This window comes from Nerophis ophidion, linkage group LG06 (assembly GCF_033978795.1).
Source record: "Nerophis ophidion isolate RoL-2023_Sa linkage group LG06, RoL_Noph_v1.0, whole genome shotgun sequence".
Classification (NCBI taxonomy): Eukaryota; Metazoa; Chordata; class Actinopteri; order Syngnathiformes; family Syngnathidae; genus Nerophis; species Nerophis ophidion.
Genome location: NC_084616.1, coordinates 28,122,174 through 28,138,858, shown reverse-complemented (window position 1 = coordinate 28,138,858; position 16,685 = coordinate 28,122,174). Strand labels below are relative to the sequence as shown.

At 42.3% G+C, this 16,685-nt stretch overlaps 1 protein-coding gene across 4 annotated transcripts in view; it reads right to left on the bottom strand.

Moving 5' to 3' along the window:
- Positions 1-10,364: 10,364 nt before the first annotated feature.
- scube3 (signal peptide, CUB domain, EGF-like 3) overlaps positions 10,365-16,685 on the bottom strand; it is a 269,267-nt gene continuing 262,946 nt past the window's right edge. For all 4 annotated transcript variants that reach the window (XM_061903267.1, XM_061903268.1, XM_061903269.1 and 1 more), the window contains one exon: positions 10,365-12,490. In XM_061903267.1, coding sequence (XP_061759251.1) covers positions 12,338-12,490 — 153 coding nt within the window. In that variant the 3' untranslated portion in view covers positions 10,365-12,337. The remainder of the gene's footprint in view (positions 12,491-16,685) is intronic.

Sequence of the window (16,685 nt, the reverse complement as noted above, 5' to 3'; positions counted from 1 at the left end):
GGATTCAGCTTGAAAGGCAACACATGCATGATCCAACTAAAACCCCGATGGTTGTTTTGGTAGTGTTTTAGTGCAAAGAGCCTCAAGAGGAGAGGCTCATGGAAGCAAAAGAGTGTGAGGGTGTATGAGCGTCGCACAAATGACGGCACACAAATAGCCACACGTCTGTCTTTCAACAACTTTATTTACATTTTGTCATGAATAGAATTGAATAAAGGTTCTAGTCTCCACAGAGATCACATGTCCACCTCCAAATGTGCCCAACACCGCCCGGGCGCGAGCTCACACCAGGCTTGATCACCATCGACCGTTGCCATGGCTACACAAAGGTTGGCCTTGGTGATAACGGCCAGCGGATTCCCCGGTCTTCTCAAATGTAGACGCAGATGTAGGTAAACAGCTGTTGTAAATCTATTACTGGATTATTATTAAAATTATTTCATAAACACATTTCACTTGATATGCTGTCTGGTCTGACGCTACAGTATTCAACTACAGAATGACCTTTTTTTTTTTTTTTGCTCTTGATGCTTCATTGCCATTCCCTCACAAAGTTCATCACATCTATACAGACATTACATGGGCCTCGGGAAATGAAGCTAACACACAGCATGTATATTTCAATAAGTGTTTGGTACAAACTTGTTGCGTACACCTTTGTACAATTATTCTTTTTCTTTACAGTTGATAATGTCGACGTGTCTCATCAACTACGAACAAAAACTGCGAGTGAGCGTTGATGGACGGACAAGCTGCAAGAACATAAGGACACCAATTCCATTCATTTAAAAAGACAATACAAAATCCAGACATTTACATGAGCAATAACAATTCAAGTGCAAATATCATTATCAACTCTATGATACATCATAGCAAACTCTTTTAAAAGGCAACAATTTTCAACCACAAACAAAACATCATTCAGGTTGCAATACAGAAGCTGATTTTGGTCTGAGGGGGGATTGGAGGGGAGCTCAAACACGATTCACATCCACATCCTTCTTTTTCATATCCATTCTAAAATTAGTCAGTTTTCAAAAATCGATCAAAAAAAACAAAACCCCAAAACATTGTATACATATTTTTAATCCATATTTTAAAATAGGTTTTCCTCTCTGCGATTACTCGCTGCACGTAAATGTCATTCATTGGCAGCCATGAGGAGCTTTGTTAACGTCTCAATTTTTATTATCGTCAGTGAGAATGAAAAGATAAAATGACAATGGTGTTATCATTATACAGGATTTAGGATACAGTAAGTCCTTTCTAAACTACACGTCTGTTGATAAGTACTGTAAATCCCGAACTATAAGCCGTTACTTTTTTCCTCGCCTTTGAATCCTGTAGCTTATAAAACAGTGCAGCTAATTTATGGATTTTTATTTGCTGGCGGCCATAAAGTCAATAGTTAAAATACAAGCAAACACACTGAACAGGTGTGTTATTCTTCGCATACTGCAGGTGTTGTATTGCTCTCTTGTGTAGACTGAGCTATGAACCGGAAGTACAATTTCCGTTCGGTATTTTTGCCGTCCATAGCGTTTGTACTCATATGCAAGAAATATGAGTACAAGAAACACTTCAAGTAACGTTTGTAAGTTTTAAAAATATAGCTAAAACTATTCATACTTGTGTGTCCCATGGGTGATGTCTGCAGGAGTGTTTTTATGCATATGTGTACGTGCTATCGTAATGTGTTGGAGCTGGCGTCGTTAGCATGAGCTATTATGCTAACATGTTTACGAGTGTCTTTGTTAGTATTATTAACTGACAACTGCATGTTTTTTTTGGTATTGTTGCAGTTTCATATAATCTTCTGTCACCATGGAATATTTGAGTCAGTTTAGCTGATTGGAGAGCGAGCTTCTACGGCTAGTGGGTCCATGATGATGACTTTTTTGTTTGATCAGCCGTTTTACTGTTGTGTTACAGGGATCTTTTAGGTATGTAAGTAACATGGCCAGAATCTTTCTGTGAAAATAACTCATTTCACAACGTATTTAGCAGCAGCTTATAGTCTGTTGCGGAAATGTACGACACAAATATTTTTTACGACTACAATTTAGGGTCCGACTTATATCCCGGTGTGCTCTATAACTATACAAATATATACAAATCTAACACCTATTCAGATCTGCTTTTAACCAGTGATTAGTGTTCTGTGTCCTGTAATGTCCCGTCTTGTAATTGTCCTGTATTATTATGTACTGCTTTTATATTTCCTGTATTTTATATTGTTACATTGAACTGTTTTTAAATGTCTTATCCTGTAAAGCATCTTTGAGTAGTCTGAAAAGCGCTATACCAAATAAAATGTATTACTATTATTATTATGCCCTGCGATGCGGTGGCGACTTGTCCAGGGTGTACACCGCCTTCCGCACGAATGCAGCTGAGATAGGCTCCAGCGATCCCAAAAGGGACAAGCGGTAGCAAATGGACTATTATTATTATTATTATAGTCTGGAAAATATAGTATATGTAAGATATAGAATTATACCAAAAGCAAACATTTATTCCATCACATATTGACGATTTAAAAGTATTTCACTCATTGTGTTAATGGTGTAACATGGTTTCCATGGGAACGTTTGTGACAATATTTGGTTTGAATTGTGTTTAAAGGCCTACTGAAACCCACTACTACCCACCATGCAGTCTGATAGTTTATATATCAATGATGAAATATTAACATTGCAACACATGCCAATACGGCCTTTTAAGTTTACTAAATTGCAATTTTAAATTTCCCGGGACTTTTTTCTTGAAAACGTCGCGTAATGATGACTTGTACGCGTGACGTCACGGGCTGTTATGAATATGAATGCTGCGTACACACACAGCTAAAAGTCGTCTGCTTTAACGGCATAATTACACAGTTCTTTGTAGATCTGTGTTGCTGAATCTTTTGCAATTTGTCCAATTAATATTGGAGAAGTCAAAGTAGAAAGACGGCGTTGGGAAGCTTTAGCCTTTAGCCGCACAAACACACGGTGATTCCTTGTTTAAAATTCACAGAGGTGAAACTTTAGTATGGATCACAGCGGACATGGATCCCGACTACATGTCAACCAGCAGGTTTCGGTGAGAAAATTGTGGTTAAAAAGTCGCCACTTACCGAATATCAGCTGAGCTTGTGCCTCCCGTACAGCTGCCGTCGACTTCCCCGAGACACTGCGCGTCAACAACGGCCGTGGACGTACACTTCTGACTATCAGGTACTGTTAAACTCACTAAAACACTTGCAACACAATAGAAAGATAAGGGATTTCCCAGAATTATCCTAGTAAATGTCTCTAAAAACATATGAATCCGTCTCAATGCAACGCGATTGCAGTCGCGTTTTTTTTTTAGTCCGTCGCTATCAATATCCTCAAACACAAATCTTTCATCCTCGCTCAAATTAATGGGGAAATTGTCGTTTTCTCGGTCTGTATAGCGGTTTTTGTTGGATGCTCCCATTAAAAGCAATGTGAATATATGAGGAGCCATCAACATGTGACGTCATCGTTTGCGACTTCCGATAGAGGCAGGGTTTTTTCTCCAGTTTCGAACTTTATCGTGGATGTTCTTTACTAAATCCTTTCAGCAAAAATATGGCAATATCGCAAAATGATCAAGTATGACACATAGAATGGACCTGATATCCCCCTTTTAAAAAAGAACATCTCATTTCAGTAGGCCTTTAAGGTGTATTGAAGATGATTAAATAGTTCTCTATTATTGCATTCCTTGCCTCTCATCAAGTCTTTCCCTAGTCACTCCAAGGTGGTGATTGGCGGTGAAAAAGCAGAAATTGGGCCTTGGCACCGGGAAGGAGGAAGTAGAAAAGCTTTCAGGGAAAAGTGGGAAGGACGAAGACGTTAGATCTAAGTACAAAGACTCTCGATCGAAACTAACCAAGGAAGGTGGTTGTAGAAGGCTCTAGAAGCCTGTTGATTTACACTGACGTTTGGGACTAAAGCTTCACGAGGGAGACTTGTCTGTGCACGGCTAGCTGGCTAGCTACGAGTGGCTAGTGCTACATGCTAGTTCGACTGACGTAGGTCGCCACCTTGCTTTGGGAGTTCGACGCACACGATGCACTCAAAACCTTCCACCAGGATTACAAAAAGTTCCACGGACTTAAAGCACTCTGAAAGTGTGTTCGCCAAGAACAGGCCTGCAAAGTTGCATTCAAATCAGGGAGTCGTGAGTACACATGGCTCACTGTATGACTCACTACGTTTCCATGCAATAAGTTAATCTGATTTCTCACATAGTTTGTTTTTTTTGTATTTTCACACCTACATGTGAAGTCCAAGTGTCCATACACAATCTCGAATGCAACTATTGGTCACACGCCATGTGCTTCCTGTACACGAGGGCGCTTATTTCATTTTAGCGCGGTTAAATTAATTCCTTTTTCGGTTAACCTATCGTAGCCATCTGAGGATCCTTAACACTTGTTTTAAGTAATTTTCCGCTGTAATATTTATTGGCACAGATTACAAATACTACGACTTTAATGGCTATGTTGATGTTAAATAACAGACAGCATTAAGAAATGATCTCAGATTGCGCTACAAACATGACGCTACCACCAAGAATGTATCTGGGCGGGTGCAGGTCCAAAGCAAAGAAAGACCGGCGGAAACGTTTTTTCGAATGATTTTTTGTATTAAGAAACATGGAAAAAAAACTTTTGAATGTCTCGAAGTACATTCATAAGGCGCTGTCGACTGATGAAAGGAAAAGACCCTTTGTGCCACGACTGATACTTTTCCAGATGTAGTTTGCGATTGTTCTGGACTATTTTGCCAGTTGTGTAGTACAGTAGTTCTCAAATGGGGGTACGCGTACCCCTGGGGGTACTTGAAGGTATGCCAACGGGTACGTGACATTTTAAAAAAATATTCTAAAAATGGCAACAATTCAAAAATCCTTTATAAATATATTTATTGAATAATACTTCAACAAAATATGAATATAAGTTCATAAACTGTGAAAAGAAATGCAACAAGGCAATATTCAGTGTTGACAGCTAGATTTTTTGTGAACATGTTCCATAGATATTGATGTTAAAGATTTATTTTTTTGTGAAGAAATGTTTAGAATTAAGTTCATGAATCCAGATGCATCTTTATTACAATCCCCAAAGAGGTCACTTTAAGTTGATGATTACTTCTATGAGTATAAATCTTTATTTATAATTTAATCACTTGTTTATTTTTCAACAAGTTTTTAGTTTTTTTATTTATATCTTTTTTTCTAAATAGTTCAAGAAAGACCACTACAAATGAGAAATATTTTGCACTGTTATACAATTTTCATAAATCAGAAACTGATGACATAGTGCTGTATTTTACTTCATTATCTCTTTTTTTCAACCAAAAATGCTTTGCTCTAATTAGGGGGTACTTGAATTAAAAAAGTGTTCACAGGGGGTACATCACTGAAAAAAGGTTGAGAACCACTGGTATAGTATACACAACTGGAAAAATATTGCTAAACAGTTTGGAGTGCATAAATCCAACGTGAAAAGGTTGGTGTATGCTTTATTATTCACCTTTATTATACCTACTACATTATATTTAATCTCATTCAGTATTTTGTTCGGGAGTCCAAATTAAACTAGCATTTTAAATTTCTTTACCTACTTACTTAAATAAATCTCTGTTTCTTTTTTTCTGCCATTAACACGCTTTAAAATGTTCTGTTCTGTTTAATTTGTAAAGAAAATAAAAAGTACCCTCATCATGATAATTGTTGCTATGAATGGTATCTGCCGCACGACACAAAGGTTCCTCTCCGGCCGCACACACTCACTCGAGAGATCGACTTTTCAATCGCATAATTCAGGTGTGTTAGTCCGACTTTTCACAAACCGAACACCGTTGGACTAAGGTGTTTCAATGGATTGTAGGAGGTTTATTTAGAGCCAAACTATTTGAGAAATTGGACTAATTTAGTGCATATTGTGGGCCCACCCCGATATTATTTGTTTCCATAAAGAGATAGCTTTAAAAGTCTGACACGTGTTTTACATTTCAATAAGTTGTTTCCGACTGAACATTTTTGTGTTTAAACTAATATAAATATCAACCTTTGTGACTGTATCTTAATAAATGTTGTATTTTGGAATTATCCATCTATCAGGTATCCACCTTTATTCACACAACCCAAGCACCCACTACTCTCCTCTCACTAATCAATAGAGTGGCCGTATGGGGGCTACAGCAGTTTGATTCGAGAATGTGTTGAATCGAAAAGTGATTCTGTATCGAATCGTCACCCCAAAAATTTGAATCGAATTGTGAGTTGTTATCTCCTCTCTGAGCTGCTACCTTACCGTGGTAGAGGAGTTTGCGTGTCCCAATGATCCTAGGAGCTATGTTGTCTGGGGGTTTTCATGCCCCCTGGTAGGGTCTCCCAAGACAAACAGGTCCTAGGTGAGTGATCAGACAAAGAGCAGCTCAAAGACTTCTATGGAATTACAACGAAATGAACCCAGATTTCCCTCGCCCGGACGTGGGTCACCGGGGCCCCGCTCTGGAGCCAGGCCCGGAGTTGGGGCACGATGGCGAGCGCCTGGTGGTCGGGCCTGTTCCCATGGGGCCCGGCCGGGCACAGCCCGAAGAGGCAACGTGGGTCATCCCTCCAATGGGCTCACCACTCATAGGAGGGGCCATAGAGGTCGGGTGCATTGTGAGCTGGGCGGCAGCCGAAGGCAGGGCACTTGGCGGTCCGATCCTCGGCTACAGAAGCTAGCTCTTGGGACGTGGAACGTCACCTCACTGGGGGGGAAGGAGCCTGAGCTAGTGCGCGAGGTAGAGAAGTTCCGGCTGGATATAGTCGGACTCACCTCGACGCACAGCAAGGGCTCTGGAACCAGTTCTCTCGAGAGGGACTGGACCCTCTTCCACTCTGGCGTTGCCGGCAGTGAGAGGCGACGGGCTGGGGTGGCAATTCTGGTTGCCCCCCGGCTCAAAGCCTGTACGTTTGAGTTCAACCCAGTGGACGAGAGGGTAGCTTCCCTTCGCCTTCGGGTGGGGGGACGGGTCCTGACTGTTGTTTGTGCTTACGCACCAAACAGCAGTTCAGAATACCCACCCTTTTTGGGTACACTCGAGGGAGTACTGGAAAGTGCTCCTCCGGGTGATTCCCTTGTCCTACTGGGAGACTTCAACGCTCATGTTGGCAACGACAGTGAAACCTGGAGAGGCGTGATTGGGAAGAATGGTCGCCCGGATCTAAACCCGAGTGGTGTTTTGTTATTGGACTTTTGTGCTCGTCACAGTTTGTCGATAACAAACACCATGTTCAAACATAAGGGTGTCCATATGTGCACTTGGCACCAGGACACCCTAGGCCGCAGTTCCATGATCGACTTTGTAGTTGTGTCATCGGATTTGCGGCCTTATGTTTTGGACACTCGGGTGAAGAGAGGGGCGGAGCTTTCTACCGATCACCACCTGGTGGTGAGTTGGCTGCGATGGTGGGGGAGGATGCCGGACAGACCTGGCAGGCCCAAACGCATTGTGAGGGTCTGCTGGGAACGTCTGGCAGAGTCTCCTGTCAGAGAGAGTTTCAATTCACACCTCCGGGAGAACTTTGAACATGTCACGAGGGAGGTGCGGGACATTGAGTCCGAGTGGACCATGTTCCGAACCTCTATTGTCGAGGCGGCTGATTGGAGCTGTGGCCGCAAGGTTGTTGGTGCCTGTCGTGGCGGTAATCCCAGAACCCGTTGGTGGACACCAGCAGTGAGGGATGCCGTCAAGCTGAAGAAGGAGTCCTATCGGGTTCTTTTGGCTCATAGGACTCCGGAGGCAGTGGACGGGTACCGACGGGCCAAGCGGTGTGCAGCTTTAGCGGTCGCGGAGGCAAAAACTCGGACATGGGAAGAGTTCGGGGAAGCCATGGAAAACGACTTCCGGACGGCTTCGAAGCGATTCTGGACCACCATACGGCGCCTCAGGAAGGGGAAGCAGTGCACTATCAACACCGTGTATGGTGCGGATGGTGTTCTGCTGACCTCGACTGCGGATGTTGTGGATCGGTGGAGGGAATACTTCGAAGACCTCCTCAATCCCACCAACACGTCTTTCTTTGAGGAAGCGGTGCCTGGGGAATCTGTAGTGGACTCTCCTATTTCTGGGGCTGAGGTCGCTGAGGTAGTTAAAAAGCTCCTCGGCGGCAAGGCCCCGGGGGTGGATGAGATCCGCCCGGAGTTCCTTAAGGCTCTGGATGCTGTAGGGCTGTCTTGGTTGACAAGACTCTGCAGCATCGCGTGGACATCGGGGGCGGTACCTCTGGATTGGCAGACCGGGGTGGTGGTCCCTCTCTTTAAGAAGGGGGACCGGAGGGTGTGTTCCAACTATCGTGGGATCACACTCCTCAGCCTTCCCGGTAAGGTTTATTCAGGTGTACTGGAGAGGAGGCTTCGCCGGATAGTCGAACCTCGGATTCAGGAGGAACAGTGTGGTTTTCGTCCTGGTCGTGGAACTGTGGACCAGCTCTATACTCTCGGCAGGGTTCTTGAGGGTGCATGGGAGTTTGCCCAACCAGTCTACATGTGCTTTGTGGACTTGGAGAAGGCATTCGACCGTGTCCCTCGGGAAGTCCTGTGGGGAGTGCTCAGAGAGTATGGGGTATCGGAATGTCTTATTGTGGCAGTCCGCTCCCTGTATGATCAGTGCCAGAGCTTGGTCCGCATTGCCGGCAGTAAGTCGGACACGTTTCCAGTGAAGGTTGGACTCCGCCAAGGCTGTCCTTTGTCACCGATTCTGTTCATAACTTTTATGGACAGAATTTCTAGGCGCAGCCAAGGCGTTGAGGGGTTCCGGTTTGGTGGCCACGGGATTAGGTCTCTGCTTTTTGCAGATGATGTAGTCCTGATGGCTTCATCTGGCCGGGATCTTCAGCTCTCACTGGATCGGTTCGCAGCCGAGTGTGAAGCGACCGGAATGAGAATCAGCACCTCCAAGTCCGAGTCCATGGTTCTCGCCCGGAAAAGGGTGGAGTGCCATCTCCGGGTTGGGGAGGAGACCCTGCCCCAAGTGGAGGAGTTCAAGTACCTAGGAGTCTTGTTCACGAGTGGGGGAAGAGTGGATCGTGAGATCGACAGGCGGATCGGTGCGGCGTCTTCAGTAATGCGGACGTTGTATCGATCCGTTGTGGTGAAGAAGGAGCTGAGCCGGAAGGCAAAGCTCTCAATTTACCGGTCGATCTACGTTCCCATCCTCACCTATGGTCATGAGCTTTGGGTCATGACCGAAAGGATAAGATCACGGGTACAAGCGGCCGAAATGAGTTTCCTCCGCCGGGTGGCGGGGCTCTCCCTTAGAGATAGGGTGAGAAGCTCTGCCATCCGGGAGGAGCTCAACGTAAAGCCGCTGCTCCTCCACATCGAGAGGAGCCAGATGAGGTGGTTCGGGCATCTGGTCAGGATGCCACCCGAACGCCTCCCTAGGGATGTGTTTAGGGCACGTCCAGCTGGTAGGAGGCCACGGGGAAGACCCAGGACACGTTGGGAAGACTATGTCTCCCGGCTGGCCTGGGAACGCCTCGGGATCCCCCGGGAAGAGCTAGACGAAGTGGCTGGAGATAGGGAAGTCTGGGCTTCCCTGCTTAGGCTGCTGCCCCCGCGACCCGACCTCGGATAAGCGGAAGATGATGGATGGATGGATGGATGGATGTGAGTTGTTATAAGATTCTGATCTCTACCTTATAATATTATCTTTTTTAGGAAGTTCAGTAATATTATACCTGGCAAAGCTTTAACTTTGACAATGTGATGAAAATTCAACATTCACAAACAATTATTCTTGATGTGGACAATGTTTCTTCCAAAAACAACCACATTTTACAGGGTAAGATTTCATTTCCTAACAGGTAAACTGTTTATTTACTTCATTTCGTAAGTAAATAAATAAATGTCCTGTAAATCACATGGGGCCTGATCTACTAAGTTCCAAATACCATGCGCTAACAGCATGCAAAAACTATACTATCGCGTGCACTATTCGAGGGTGATGTACCAAGACTGTGTACATTTGATAACCGGTGCAGACCTTCCTATTTAAAGGAGGATTTTGCCATAGAGACACTCATTGACAGCACATTCATGTTGTCATACTCCTACCTCTGGTATTTTGATGTTTTTTTCCAAACAAGCAGCAAATATGTACCACTTTTTGTGAGCCTTTTAGAAGCAGTTAGGCAGTGCATCTACAACAGAACCTACTTTTTTAGCGCGCTGAAGGTCTGCCTTGCCGAGATTGTGCTGGAATGTTTCAGGTTCAAGAAAATGCATATGGCTCTAAAATTTTTTTAAATGTATGAGAAAACTTACGGCATTAAAAAAAAGACAGCCAAACACATCAATTGAACTTGTTTTAATAACCCCCTTAAGTCACCCAGCAGCTATACAATTATACAATGATATTGCTGAATCGACAATATTTCTAATATTTGTATTTCTGACCGTCCATATATGTTGACAAGCATATGCAAAACGGAGCTGCAGCTCGATTGCCTCTTTTCTCACAATATTTCTGTGCAACTGCCAGTTTGCACGTCCTTTCTGGGTGTATTAAATACAGACGCAAAACAGTGGCCACAGAAAAGTTTTAGTCTCGATAAATCACAGTGCGTGTGCTATATAATTATGTTTGCATTTTGTGGACGTTCTAAGGATCAGCATCTGCATATTCATGAAGACGAATAAATGCATTGCGCTTTGTATTTTGCTCACTTAAGAGACGCTTAGTCGACCGGCTTTGAGTGCACGTGCACGTGGTTAAATACACACAAGCTTTCAGTAGATAAGACCCATTGTGTGTTAATGTCCTGTAAATCACATGGTGGGTATGTAAACCTGCAGAGCTGCTTCCTGTTTTCAGTCTTTACAGTATGCTAAGCTAGCCAAAAGCCTACTGCAGGGTTAGCAACGTTTTTCCTAAAACTATACATCATGGCAAAACTTTTCTTTCTTTCATTTTAAAGTTAAATTATAATACCCTGTTGCGGTCATTGTTTTGAAATCACAAAAACTATTCTTTTCATCTACCAAACACCAAATGCTTACATATATATATCTTTTTTTATTTAATTTTTTTTTTACATTTTTGATTTTTACGTCTCTGCACAAGAGCAGTAAAAGTCTGCTCTTAACATTTCATAAAATGGGCTTCCCAAATGATTTTTTTGTGTCACATTTGAAGCGAATTCAAGGTGTGATATTTGTGTTTATTCATTGCACTTTTAATATCAAGGTAGAATGAGGGGCTCCGGATCTCGTGTACAAAACAACCTTTACCCTTTTGGGCCCTCTTTGGAAGAGCTGTCTGCACTGGGACAGACCAAACATGACTTGAAGGACTTGGTGGTCTTTGGATTTGAAATGGGCAAGATTCTGGGATTCTGGGGTCCTGTTTAACAAAATCAACCCTTGTCTTACTTTAGTTCAATATTTACAAGAATTAAGTATCTCGAGATTCCATTTGAAACCTTGAGACTATGAAGACAAAATGAGATGGAAAAAAATTAAAGTGACCTATTACAAGAAGCAGCAAACATCACGTCCCTCTCCGAGACACATTCCACATCATCTCATTCCTGCGGCTCTCACGGTTATTAGTTTATTTTTTCCAAAAATGTCCTCTGTGTTCCTGGAATGATTAACCACCTTTTTTTTCTTTTCAATTTGTTTTAAAGTCGCCTTGGAAAAGAATAAAAAAGAGCAACAGAAATTCTGGGCGGGATGGAAAAGGCTGCTGCAGTATAGACAGCACAGATGAACTGTTTTAACAGTAAAACTGCTCTAAGAGCTCAAACATAGTAAGGCTTTAAATGAGGTGGAACGCAGCTGCGACATGAATTAGTTAGCAACTGCTCCTCCTCGAGGACACACACGCACAAACACACACACACGACACACACACACGCCATGACGGAACCGGGGTTACACAACACTTGCACAACACTTACAGTCATACTTAATGGTCGCAGTCAGAGCTGGAATTCAGATCAGTCATTTAAACAAATACAACAAGCTCTAACACAACATCACTCCTAAAGTCTCAAACAAGCCATTCTATCCTTTTTTACGGTCTCATTGCACGACACAATAGAAACCGAACCCACTCACATATTCTACATCACCACCAAACGCTCACGCTCGATGGATCTGTGCAGGAAACTGACAAACAACACAAATTATTATGCGGGTTTGTCCATTGAAATTAACAGAAGGTCAAAAAAACAACCAAGTTTTATATGTTGAAGTCCTTTAAGAGTTGCGGGGTGTAGCCTGTAAGAGGAGAGGGGTGTTTACTGAGGTGGAGATGCGTGTTTACTTGTATGGTCGCAGGAAAGCAGAGACTTTGCTGCTTATGAGACGTATGAAGGAGCGAGGAAGCATCTCGTTGGACTCCCGAGTGGTGTACTTGAAGTAGTTGTTTGGGTGAGCCAGCACGTCAAAAAGAGTCTTTATCAGTTTTTTGTCCTGTAACCAAAGAAGTACAAACATTAGCCCTTGATAAACGTTTTTACAGGAAATAACACATCTTTGTTCCTCATGTAAGCCACAGGCAACAGTGAGTCCTGCATCTGGTCAGATAAAATGACAAAAACTAAGAATATTACACCTGATTATTGAATGTTTGGTCCAGTTATATAGTATACTGTAAATGTGAAGCAGGGATATTCCACTAAATCAGGGGTGTCAAACTCATTTTAGCTAAGGGGTCATATGGAGGAAAATCTATTCCCACGTGGGCTGGACTGATAAAATAATGGCATAAAAGTTTAAAAAATAAAAGACAACTTCAATTTTTTTTTTTGTTTTGTTTTACTTTGGCCAAGAATAAAACAATCACATTCTTAAAATGTACATATTACAACTCATCCTCTTGGCAAAACACTTCAAGTTAGATGAAAATTTTGAGGAAAAAAACTGGTAGAGTTTAAAAAACACCATTAACAACACAATGAACTTAAGACTTTGTCTCAGTGTTTTCACAAAGCTTAAGTTCACCATTAACTGCCACAACACATTCATTTATCATCATTCAAATAGTACAATTATAATGTAATCAAAACAATTTGGGGCGGTTTAGCTCGGTTGGTAGAGTGGCCGTGCCAGCAACTTGAGGGTTGCAGGTTCGATTCCCGCTTCTGCCAACCTAGTCACTGCCGTTGTGTCCTTGGGCAAGACACTTTACCCACCTGCTTCCAGTGCCACCCACACTGGTTTGAATGTAACTTAGATATTGGGTTTCACCATGTAAAGCGCTTTGAGTCACTAGAAAAAAGCGCTATATAAATATAATTCACTTCACTTCACTTCAATTGTCAAAAAAATTTGCGGTCCCCTCCAAAGTTTCTCATTGTCATTCCATTGGGTTGAGTTGTTTCTAGCCCTGATGTGGGATCTGAGCCGAGGATGTCGTTGTGGCTTGTGCCGCCTTTTGAGACACTCGTGATTTAGGGCTATATAAGTAAATATTGATTGATTGATTCCACGAAGAGGGAAAGAAAACATTGAGCTTCAACACATCACACCTTATCAGACACTTAAAATGCCAGCATCACCACAACGGGGTTTTATCAGACTACGAAAAGTCAGACGCTTGCTGCTAAATAAGCTGTCCCAAAGCCACTTGCAAAAAAAGGGAGCACAAACTACAATTAAAACTAAATAGTAATAGAAAAAATAGCAATAGTAAGTTAACGGTATTTGTCTTAATAAGCAGAAAGTTATCTGTGTCACTATTAGCAAGAAAAAAATATTGTGCATCCCTATCTTTTTTTCAGATAATCTTTGTTCAGAGAACTCAAAGAGAACGATGAACACCTCTCCGTCTGTTTTGTCCTTCTTGCTAGAGCAGGATCCATCAAGCCCTGTGATCCCTGCACTGTTCATCTGCTGGTCACGTGATAGGCTTTCACACACTCTCTGTAATTTCTTTTGAGTGTGGATAGAAAATACACCACCATGGGTCCTAAGAAAATTGCAAGTGAAAGCACTTTGAGGAGGTAGGTAAGAAACACTATCGAATTGAAGAAATAACTTTTAGCAAAGTGGCTCTCTCCTCCTCCCACGGTTTTTGCCAACAAGAGTCTTCAATTAAGGTAAACGTTATGCTAAATGTTCTTTAGCAATTTATATATATTTCTGTTATCGGTTCAATATCAGCAAAAAAAAAAACAACTATTGGATGATATCGACTTGCATCTAAAATGTCTGGTATAACTTCGATACAAGCAGGTTACATGGTAGGCTATAGGCTAGTAAGAGCTAGCAAATACACAACAACTATGCACAAATTAATAAGTGTCCTTAATTGAACAATGTTCCAGTCTAAAACACGAGGTTCGTCAATATATGCGAGTATCAAAAAATTATAGTATTTATTACTTACACATGCAAAGTCTCCGAGGCAGAAGAAGCTTATTAGAAAGTATCCACTAACAACTAACTTCTTTCATCTCCGTAATATCGCTAAAATTCGCTCCATTCTGTCCACTAAAGACGCTGAGATCATTATCCATGTGTTTGTTACGTCTCGCCTCGACTACTGTAACGTATTATTTTCGGGTCTCCCCATGTCTAGCATTAAAAGATTACAGTTGGTACAAAATGCGGCTGCTAGACTTTTGACAAGAACAAGAAAGTTTGATCACATTACGCCTGTACTGGCTCACCTGCACTGGCTTCCTGTGCACTTAAGATGTGACTTTAAGGTTTTACTACTTACGTATAAAATACTACACGGTCTAGCTCCATCCTATCTTGCCGATTGTATTGTACCATATGTCCTGGCAAGAAATCTGCGTTCAAAAGACTACGGCTTATTAGTGATTCCTAGAGCCCAAAAAAAGTCTGCGCGCTATAGAGCGTTTTCCGTTCGGGCTCCAGTACTCTGGAATGCCCTCCCGGTAACAGTTCGAGATGCCACCTCAGTAGAAGCATTTAAGTCTCACCTTAAAACTCATTTGTATACTCTAGCCTTTAAATAGACTCCCTTTTTAGACCAGTTGATCTGCCGTTTCTTTTCTTTTTCTTCTATGTCCCACTCTCCCTTGTGGAGGGGGTCCGGTCCGATCCGGTGGCCATGTACTGCTTGCCTGTGTATCAGCTGGGGACATCTCTGCGCTGCTGATCCGCCTCCGATCCGCCTCCGATCCGGTGGCCATGTACTGCTTGCCTGTGTATCGGCTGGGGACACCTCTGCGCTGCTGATCCGACTCCGCTTGGGATGGTTTCCTGCTGGCTCCGCTGTGAACGGGACTCTCGCTGCTGTGTTGGATCCGCTTTGGACTGGACTCTCGCGACTGTGTTGGATCCATTATGGATTGAACTTTCACAGTATCATTGCTTTCCTCCTCTCCAAGGTTCTCATAGTCATCATTGTCACCGACGTCCCACTGGGTCATTATTGTCACCGATGTCCCACTGGGTGTGAGTTTTCCTTGCCCTTATGTGGGCCTACCGAGGATGTAGTAGTGGTTTGTGCAGCCCTTTGAGACACTAGTGATTTAGGGCTATATAAGTAAACATTGATTGATTGATTGAAATGTGTCCGCATCTTTCAAGTTGATGAGTCATGATCCTAACTCTATGAAATGTTATGACCACTAATTGTTGCCAGAAACAAATTAACGCCCCGATTAAAAAGCATACATTTGTGAAAAGGTGAGTGTTTTATATACCTACCATTGTTCTATGAGTGATTTTACTTAAGCCTTTTTTAACATTGCACACTGCAAAATAATAAAATGATGTATTATGATTTGTGAAGATACAGTATCAGATTAATATCAGCACCGGCCAATACTCAATATCGAAAGTAGAAAAAGTTGTATTTTGACACCCCTAGCATTTTAATTCGTCATTTATACATATTTGGCACGGTTGGGGGAGGCGTGGCTCAGATGGTAGAGTGGCTGTGTCTGCAACTTGAGGGTTCCAGGTAAGAATCCAGCCTGCCACTATCCTAGTCATGGCTGTTGTGTACTTGGCAAGAAAACTTCACCCACCTTGCCCTGAGGACCAACTACACTGTTGTGTGAATGTTTTAGGCTTATACACATCAAGACAATTCATAAATATGCTAAAATCATGGCTACTTTAGAATAAAACTTGTAAACATTGCTATTTATGGTTTTTTTTTATTTCTGCTGCTTTGTGTTTCTTGCCTGCTGTCAGTGTGTAATTGTTCAAGACAAATATATAGTGCCTGTGCTGAATGTTGCCTTATATAGGTGTGAGCTATAAATCAATTGTTCTACTATTTTAAATAGGCTTTTAATGATTGTTGTTTTGATTGTATACTGTTTGCTCTTGGCGATCAACACCTTGCCCAGGGACTATGGTTGGGAACTAGCTTTGTAGCTAAAACTTGCGCCCTTACAGCAATGTTGAACAATGTGCTGTGTCCTTGTTCAAATAACTAATAAATATGAAAACAAATATTCTTAATCTCAATGGGACTTTCCTGGGCAAACAAAGGTTAAAAGCGCTTTTCTGCGTGTAAAACTATAATTATTTTCTACAATTAGTGTTATTAACGGATTAATTGGATTTCCTTTATTTTTTCTGGGAAAAATGTAATCTTTTTATTTGTATGATTCGGTCTCTGTTTGACTTTTCGGAACTACAAAAACTGTCGTACCGCTCTATTTCATTTGTGTCGATA